The following is a 9949-nucleotide window of genomic DNA, read 5'->3' as shown; positions in this document are numbered from 1 at the left end:
ACACAAACTGCTGTGTCATGAGCAGTGTTGGGCAGTAACACGTTACCGGTACTTATTAATGTATTACTTTCTCTATTAACAAGTAGTGTATTTTTAATATTACCTGTAAGACTCCCTAATCGGGAGATAAGCGACCGTTGGTCGCTTATCTCCACAAATAGGCCAAAAAATGTGTTTTTCCAAAATCGGCCTGATGGTGGCGCTATATGGGACAGATCCATGTTGATGAGATGAGTGTAGACATACTGTGTACTGATTTGTGTGATTTTAGGCCAAAATGTGTAGGAGCAGTGTTCAAAAATGTGTTTGAAAAGATCGGCCTGATGGTGGCACTCTATGGGACAGATCCATGTTGATGACATGAGTGTAGACATACAGTGTAGCGATTTGCGTGATTTTAGGCCAAAATGTGTAGGAGCAGTGTCCAAAAATGTGTTTGAAAAAATTGGCCTGAAGGTGGCGCTATATGGGACAGATCCATGTTGATGAGATGAGTGTAGACATACTGTGTACCGATTTGTGTGATTTTAGGCCAAAATCTGTAGGAGCAGTGTCCAAAAATGTGTTTGAAAAAATCGGCCTGATGGTGGCGCTCTATGGGACAGATCCATGTTGATGAGATGAGTGTAGACATACAGTGTAGCGATTTGCGTGATTTTAGGGCAAAATCTGTAGGAGTAGTGTCCAAAAATATGTTTGAAAAAATCGGCCTGAAGGTGGCGCTAAATGGGACAGATCCATGTTGATGACGTAGACATACTGTGTACCGATTTGCGTGATTTTAGGGCAAAATCTCTAGGAGGAGTGTCCAAAAATGTGTCTCGCAAGAATCTGCCTCATGGTGGCGCTAGAAGAGGGCCATGTGAGAAATGAGGGGTGGGGGTTGTGGTTTGGCAGCCAAGGAGTGTGTGTGCAAAGTGTGGCATGGATCGGGGCAACTGTGGCGGAGATATGAGTAGGTTAAAAGTGTGACGTGTGACGTGACTGACAGACGGAGGGAGGGAGGGAGCCGGTGGAGGTTTAGATAGCATACTGTAAGTAACTGCGACCTAACGGTCGCAACTAATTATATTTCCCTACTTCTACAGGTACTGGCACCCTGGTGAGCCTCATAGTGATTCCATCAAAAACCCTAATGCAGTAGAAGACTGCGTTGAGTATTATGATGGGTCTCATTCTTCCTCCTCTGGCAGAGGATGGAATGACTCACCTTGTACTTCTAATAAAACATGGATCTGTGAAAGGGTTCGGTGCTGAAACTATCATGTTCACAATGTATCAGTTAGCTGGTGTGTTGCTGTTGGTGCAGCTACATGATGGCTGTGTTTGCATGTGGTAGTTTGTGTTTGCTTTGATTTGTGGCGTGCCTTGCAATTCTATCCAATATGCACTGTACTAGTAGACATTACATTATAATTTATTTTTCATTATATAGCTAAAAGGGGAATATAGAATGTTAATAGGCTACAATTGACAGGTTTCATGTATATTAATAGTGTTGATGTATTATTAAAACATTGCAAGAGAAGTTATTATGAATCTATCTCTCATGACCACTTAAGCCTTATTTTATAGTGGTGATTCAAAACTAGTAGATCTACAAGCTTGTTGTAGATCTATTTTCTACTATTTTCGAAGATGATTTATGGTTTTATTTAAAGAAGTTGAAAAGAAAATACAACGTTATGAACATTGTGGCCTTAACCGGTTTTGTTTTCTCATATCTCTTCAATGTAAAACACTTTTAGCTGCAAGTTCTGTATGTGATATACAAATACAAAGTTCTTTATTATTATTATTTATATAGTGTATCATAAACACATACTATACTGATATGGTATGTATAATCATGCAAGACAACTTAACTTAGAATAACTTTTTAATAATTATTATGAGCATGGATAATGGTTCCTTTTTATAGCAATATGGAAATGATAGAATTACTCTAGCTCCACCTTGTGGTGGTTGGGTTTCACTACTAGCCTCGCATAGCCAGTAGCAAATAACACTAGCGAGGCTATTTCACTAGTCACTCACTCACTCACTACTAGATGAAACAGAGTTTGGATTTAGAAGGTTTATTCAAACAGAAGTTGTTGAACAGTGTCGGTCAGTAGGCCTACTTTTATGATGATGATTGATTCTGATTGATTGGCCAATCGCTGAATTCAGCGCTGCAGTGTTCTTGATAATGACTGCTCAGCTCTATTTAGTTTTGCCACCTTTCAGAAATGCAAATAAGAGACACTTTTAAAGTCACAAATGAAATGCATAAAATTGTTAAAACTATAACACACATTTTGGCATGAGAAAACAAACGTTTACATTGCCAAAGCCAGTGTCAAAAATAAAATAAAAACTGTTGAAAATGGGGAACACATATAGGCTATATATACACACAGTTGTACAGCGGGTACAGCATTGTTTAAACAGAGTTATGTCGCATTGTTTCATTTTATATTATGTACTAGGGACGGATCTGCACTGTTTATAGTTAAATTGGCTATGTTCCTTTAAGAGTTTACCCAGCATGCTTTGCAGTCAACAAAACACACGTGAAAATGTCTGGTGAGTCTGTTAGTTGGCTTTTCAATCATAACAATCATGTGAACCACAAGAATAACAGACATTTTAGGCCATTATTCTTAATTCAGTGATCTCGATTTAAACTTTGAGGGGATAAATTAATACATGTCTAAATTAGCTAACGTTGTGCTAGCGGCTAGCCATGCAGAGCAGCGCGTGCTTCTCACTCAACACTCACTCAGTGTTTGACTGATGAACGGAGCAGCTGCTGCACGCTTCATTATCCTGCCGAAAAACACTTGGAGAAGTAAAGTATCCTAATGTAAATATCCCAGTAAATTAAAAGTACCTCAGAGGCAGACAGAACTGTATTGATCCCACAGGACTGCAGGGGAAATTCAGATGTAATGACAGTTACAACACAAATCATTTTATTGTATTATTATTTTAATCTATGTGTAGATGGTACAGTATATAGCGTTTCAATATGCAACCCTTAACTTGGGCATGGTTTCAGGCTGATTTGATATGGCTTACTGTCCATAATTACAACACCAGAGGCAGTGCCACAGATCAATTTCAACCCAGAGTCAAAACCAACAAAGGGTCAAACTCGTTCTTCTGCTATACCACCAACATGTGGAAAGCCTTACCGAAGGCCATAAAGGAGTGTGGATCCCTAGCATCCTTTAAAATTGCCCTGAAAAACCACTTACAGGCAGCAGCCGTTCGCAACTGGTAAAAAAAAAAAACTAGACCAGACCAGCCCTCCCCTCCCCTGCCCCTTCTTTGTATATACTTACTGTTTGTTTAGACTTACTGTTTTCCTTTTTTTTGTTCTTTCATTTTATTTTATTTACATATCTACTGCATATACTGTGTTCTATTCGTCTGTCATTCAATGTTATATGAGATACTTAAATGTTTTCCTGTGGAAATAAGCTTAGTCTTTTCTAGGATCTCCTTTTAGTAGACCTTGTACCAGTGAACTGTACCGTCATGAAACTGTACCTTTTCCTATGCAAACTTCTAATAAAGTCTTCAATCAATCAAAACTGAGTCTAGCCGATGACACCATTTTGTGCCGTGTGAATAAAGCAATCTTCTAATAAATACTTAAATCAATCAATCGTTACTCGTTAGCACCAACCAAACAACAGGCAATGTTAATGACATAGCAGATGGCACCTTAAATATACCAATTATGTGTCTTCCACAGAAGACAGACTTGTTCGGGCCCTGATTCCTCATGAACTCGCGCCAGTTCTGGGTGTTGAGGTGAGTACACTGTACACCACTGGTTCTTTTCATGTCAAGGACCCCCTATTTGAAGATACGACAACAAGGACTCCCTATTTTGAAGATAGACAAGGACCCCCACAAGAGAATAATTTTACGTCTCTATTAGCAGTGTGTTCTGTTGATATGCATTAGGCTACAGACCCCCATCTGGTATTATCTCTGGGACCCCATATTGTAAAATTAATGTAAAATGACTTTTTTTTCTATTGATTAACTCATGCCATGGAGACTTGAGTTCAATAATATCTTTTTGTTTTAGTCACATTCCTAAGACAATAATTTCATTACAATAAATTTACCGCCGTTGATGCATTTGGGTCCCCATACGGAATCAATGGGGGTAAATTTACTATAATCAAATTTTTGTCTTACGAATGCGAAAAATACAAAAAAATATTATTGAACTCCATGTCCTTGCCAATAAAACGTTTGAGAACCTCTGTACAGGTAGACTCATAATGTGTCATAGTAAATCAGTGTCTTAAATATTCAGAAGAAAACCTGTAGACTTGACATTCAGTAATTAGGTCTTATGATGATCAAGAACATTTTAATGTTGTGTATAACAGAAAATGTAATTTGCCATGGACACATTTGTCTGTGTAAAGAAAGACATATTGGTGACCCGTGCTGAGGTGTAATGCATTGTGAACTTGTAGACTTGATATAATTTGGAATATACCCATTGATCTATAGCTGCCCACAAGAACAGGTTTATATTATACTATATAGGATTTTGCATGGAAAGGACGGTGGACAGCAGTCAGTGTTTTTATATTATGAAGTGTAATGGATTACAGTTAGTAAGATTTTTCATCTGGGCAGATGTTGCAATTTTTCCCTTGAAACCTTGGATAATATTTTGGTTATTTGTTAACTTGTTTCTTTCGTCTTCTCAGTCTGAAAAGAAGATTCAAGCGGAGGCTTTCACTAAATCCTTCGTGAGGAACAGCATGCGTACCATGACGACGCAGCAAGTCAGCGAAATGCTTGAGCGCAAGGCCGTGGTCCTGCAGTATGCCAGACCCCAACAGAAGGACAAAAAGAGGACTAGCAAGAAAGTCAAAGGTCTCAACGCCAGACAGAAGAGGGAGCTGAAGGTCTTCCAGATCAAACCTGAGCACCAGAGGTTGGTATGCTGCTTTGCATCCAGGGTGAGAGAACCATTGTCTTGTTGCCTGGGCAATATGGCCTAAAATTGGTATCACAATAACTTTCTTAACGTCGAATACATTTTTCATATAAAAGTTTATAAATAACCTAATATTCCTCAACAAAAACGGAATGAGCACTTAATTTGTTAGGTTTTAACTACTACAGAATATAATATAAAGATTATATATTATATAAGCATATTTATATCCTGTATAAATATTGAATTCATACAATTCTAAAATAAAATGGGGACGTGATTGCTACATTACACATGAAAGTGAACAGGAGTGTGTACTGTGTGTGAGAGGGATGCTCAATCATGCTACTCGTAAAATTACCACAAATGTAAGGCATCTTTAACACATCGGACGCCCACGTGGTTTTGATGTCTTAATTTGCTGGTGCCCATGGCAACGCGTCATTTTACCTACCGGCGAGAGTACTGGTGAGAAAAGTAATCCGAGTAAATGTAATCCGAGTATGTCCTGTTTATTTCGCGAAAATCTTTTCTTTCAGTCAGGACCGTTTTTTATCATTTCTAAGCCACAGTGTTTGTGTTACGGCATGTAGAAGAGGCTGCCGTTTTGAGAAAAAAATGAAAAAAGGAAGAGAATCCGGAGAAAACAGCATTTTTGTGCAGCCGCTAAACAGGAAGTCAACGAGACACACAGCGCGTCCGGATGACGTAATTGCGCGCTGCATGTTGGGAAATGGAGTTTGTTTCATCACCGCGGTAGCCAAGTGCAGTAGCTACAGTACAGTATAGTTTACTGTACAACGCGTCAAACGCGTCGTGGGCCTCCAGCGACATCAAAGAAATTGACTTGTAGACACCACGTGGGCATCCGATGTGTTAAGTGGTCTTGTGTCTTCAGATGCATACAGTCCAACATCCACATACTTCTCAGCTCCGAGGCCTTAAAAATATAATTGCATTTTGCATAGAAAAGTGTTTTACAGTAACCAGTCTTGCTATAACTTCTTAACTTTACAGGAGCTGCAAAAGTAGTTTAGCTTGATGCATTCATTTTTTCTGTCATCTTTCTTTGCATGTAGGGTTAGGATTGTCTTGGTCCTGCTTGCATCTTTATTTCTACACCATATTCTACAATAACAAAGTAACTACAAAGTAAAATCATAAGTTTTAATGTATACATTTGTAACTTGGAGAGTGTACAAAATGTAACCAAATGGATCCATAAGCTTTTTAAATTTACAATGTGGATTTGGCTGTGTATTCAGCAGCAGGGCTGAACTTCAGTCGCTGCCGCTTACTTTTTGTCCACACACAAAAGGAGCGCTGCTATGGGGAAAAAAGCCAGCGCGACACACAATTTCATGTGATACTAGTATTAAGTAGTTTACACATGATTTTAATTGCTTTACCTTTTCCATATCAAGACTCTAGTTTAGAGAAATAACTATAAGTACATTAAATGCAAATCACAAAACCAGCACAGTTGCATATGTAAACTTGTATTTTAAGGTATATGCATGAATGCCAAGATATTTTTTATGTATAACCTTTTTGTATGTAAATCAAATGTTCTCAACTCTAGGTATGAACTTTTCCTACCTCTTCATGACCTATGGAAACAATATATCATTGACTTGTGCAGTGGGTTGAAACCAGGGAGGTGAGAACTTGATGGTATTTATTCAGTCATTAAAAATTCCTTTCGTCTCAATAGTTGGCTTTGCGGTCATGTATTGTTTAAACAAATCTCGTTTAAACAGCAATCCACAGACAATTCAGCAAAAGCTTTTGAAGGCAGACTTCCATGGTGCAATTCTCACAGGTAAGATTTTGCTCCTTTTTTTTCTTTTTTACAAAGGGGATGTTAAATCTGTTGGCACTAATATTAAGGCTAGTCTACAATGCGTCACTTTGTTGCTAGGGCTGTCACGATATGACATTTTACATGACGATTAACTCACCCACCGCTATTTTTAAGACCCTTCTGAGGGTCCACACCGCCAGGATTTTGCCTACCTTTAACGTGGGCGCGCGCGCGAATCCATTGCGCGATGGTTCACCGATTGCATTCACAATACGATCCAGGCAGGGTAAGCAACAAAGCACTACAGCCTTCCATCGCTCAAAGCGGAACCGACGGAGCGCCACGCTGGTGTTGCACAACATTAAACCGGATGACATTTCGGCAGACAGGATACAGGCGTCGTTGTCCCGCCCCCCCATTTCCGTTCTGGAACATCCAGATCCGTTTTTTGTGAATAGGGCGGGTCCACAGAGCGCTATGGACGGCGAATCGGCGATCATACTTTTTTGTTTTATAGTTATTAAAGCTAATTGATAGCTCGTCATATTCGTCATAAGCAGAGTGGACCCATAACTATAGCTCGTCAAACTCGTCCAATGTAGTGGATGAGTTAATTGTCACTCAAATAATTGGCGATTAACTCTCCCAACGCTTTGAACGTTCACGTTCGCCCGATTTCGCAAGACCTCTCCGCCAATACTGCGCTCGTTCTGTTCGTTCGTCTGATGACTGTAAGCTGATGAGGGGTCGCGCGGCCGTCTACTGTAAACACATTTTCCGCGATGATGGTGTAAAAAATCCATTATGCGTTAACATCAACGGAGAACAATTCACTTCCTTGTTGATTTCCTCTGGCTGTAAGGCTCTGTGGCCAGTGACTGGTCTTCTTCTTCTTCAACACATAACAGGCAAATTCACATTCATTCTCGCATGACGCCGCCCTCTGCTGCCTGGCAGACCAAAGTGCACTATTGCACAACCCAAAAAAATAAAAATAAATAAATAAATGTCTGTCTGTCTATCTACTATAACGTCGCAAAGGTAAGCCGCTTTTTGATGGCACCAGACCCAATAAATAAATAAATAATCTGGCAGTAGGAGAGTTAACGATTTAATTGTGTTTTTGTCGTTGATAATTACATTTCTGTTTGGCTTTTAGGCTTTGAAGTTGTACATGGTAGATATGACACATAACCTAAATATACAAAGAAATTACTGACATATTTGACAACTTAGTACTTAAAAAATAACTTTGATAGTGGAAATAGCCGATCTACAAGCTCACAACGCATCGCGATGCGACGCGTTGTGAGCTTATAGATCTGCTATTTCCACTATTTCGGACATTTTTCAACATTCACGATTATGACGATTATGACAAAATAATTGCGATAATGTCAAATAATTACGATTAGACGATTATGTAATAATTGTGACAGCCCTATTTGTTGCACAACTGTGGCATACAAGAATGACACACTTTCAACTTTAAAGTGTTGTCAGTTGCTCTTCAGTTGAAAATACATCCAATACTGACGACAGACAAGCATCTGTCGTCACTATAGCTTAAATCAGCAACACTAGTGCTGGAACTGAACTGATGGTGAGAACTTCTCATGTGCTCACCATGCATCAGCAACTGTTATCTTCCTGTGACTTGCTGCAAACCATGGGTCATCATTATGATGATATATTCTTGTTTTTCATATTGGTGTCCACAGTGGTGCGATCCAAATGCCCATCATATGTGGGTACGACGGGGATTCTGGTCCAGGAATTCAAGCACGTGTTCAAAATCATCACGAAAGAGGACAAACTAAAGGGTAGGCCAAACTGAATTTAATGCCTTTTTGTAATTTTTTCTTGGATCTTTAGCCCCATACTCTGCTGTCTTAACTCTTGGCAACCATTTTATAAACATTTTTGATTATGATTTAGTTTTTTAGCCTCTTAAAATGCATTGATACAGTGCATACACACATGCAACCACGGTGTATAAACAATTCTTGTCCAAAATGTCGAAGCACAAACCAAGTGCATGTCGCACCACCTTATCAGGTATTACTGTATGTGCCTTTTGGTTTTCATTCCCATAGCTGGCTGAAACTTTTTGGCATTGCTCAGTCATATTACTGCTGGTGATCTATCTCACTGTTGGTCTTATCATTACAAGCTTCATGTTTTAGCATATGGGTAGGCTACTAACTCATTTCATCTCCTTCCCTTTGTGATAGTTATACCCAAGAGGAACAGCGTGTTCGCAGTGGAAGTCGAGGGCTTTGTCTCCCACATTTACGGCAGCAAGTTTGAATACCGCGCTAGTGAACGCTCGACCAAGAAGTTTAAAATCAAAGGAACCATTGACTTGTAATGGCTGGGTGTGACAAACGTGGATTGTGTCTTGTCCTGTGATGTGACAAAGCATTGCTTGCTAACCCCAAAACGATGGTGACTAAGCAACTGAAGAGGCACCATTGTGGCTGTATGGACAAGTAGCATGGACGTGATGGTGGTGCTAACCTCCTATTTTGTCAGTAAGACCTGATAAACTTTGTCATAATTAACGGTTCCTTTATCTGATAAAGGAACCGTTAATTACGGAGACACCCTTTATTTGACATCATAGCACGCCTGGCCAAAGCAAATGTCTAAATGGGGTTCAGCACCTTGATCAATGGCAGCCTGGTGGTAGGTAGTTGGATCGTTCTTCACTCAATTTTATTTCACACAGAGGTGCAGTTGACACGGACATTGTTGGAAGGAAAAGAGCCTGCAGCCTCTGCCTCCTTGAGTATGGTTACAATTGTTCTATTTTAATTTTTTATTATATACGTATATTATATATATATATATATCCACCTGTTTCCGTGGGAGTTTACTGGAGAATATTTGGACCTGTTTGGACCATACTTCCGGTTTAACAGCAGACGTACAAGCTCACGTCGCGTCGCAGATGCAGCCCATTGTGAGCTTGTAAATCACACTCGGCTGCGGCGCCGGAAGCTCGGTACAGCGTCTGCGCAATGCACTATGGGGCGTTGGAAACTCGTGGATATATATATATTTTTTTTTTATTTATTTTTTTGGTCAAATATTGTATGGGGTTGACAGAAGGTTAAGAGTACAGACATTTCAGTCTGCTGAAAATGTCTACTCTTGTAAAACCATCAAAGATATTTAAATGC

General features: G+C 39.5%; 1 protein-coding gene across 1 annotated transcript; it reads left to right on the top strand.

The window, feature by feature from the left end:
- The first annotated feature begins 2537 nt into the window (after positions 1–2537).
- pop4 (POP4 homolog, ribonuclease P/MRP subunit) lies at positions 2538–9589 on the top strand. The gene is made up of 7 exons (XM_080730618.1): positions 2538–2568; positions 3746–3804; positions 4728–4957; positions 6543–6620; positions 6721–6782; positions 8486–8587; positions 8999–9589. The coding sequence occupies exons 1-7, from the start codon at positions 2562–2564 to the stop codon at positions 9133–9135; spliced, it is 675 nt and encodes a 224-aa protein (XP_080586744.1). The 5' UTR covers positions 2538–2561; the 3' UTR covers positions 9136–9589.
- The last annotated feature ends 360 nt before the right edge of the window (positions 9590–9949 follow it).

Source organism: Nannobrachium achirus (genome assembly GCF_963921795.1).
Source record: "Nannobrachium achirus genome assembly, chromosome: 7".
In the NCBI taxonomy this organism is placed as follows: Eukaryota; Metazoa; Chordata; class Actinopteri; order Myctophiformes; family Myctophidae; genus Nannobrachium; species Nannobrachium achirus.
The sequence above is the reverse complement of the archived record's forward strand: the minus strand, read 5'-3'. Positions and strand labels throughout refer to the sequence as shown.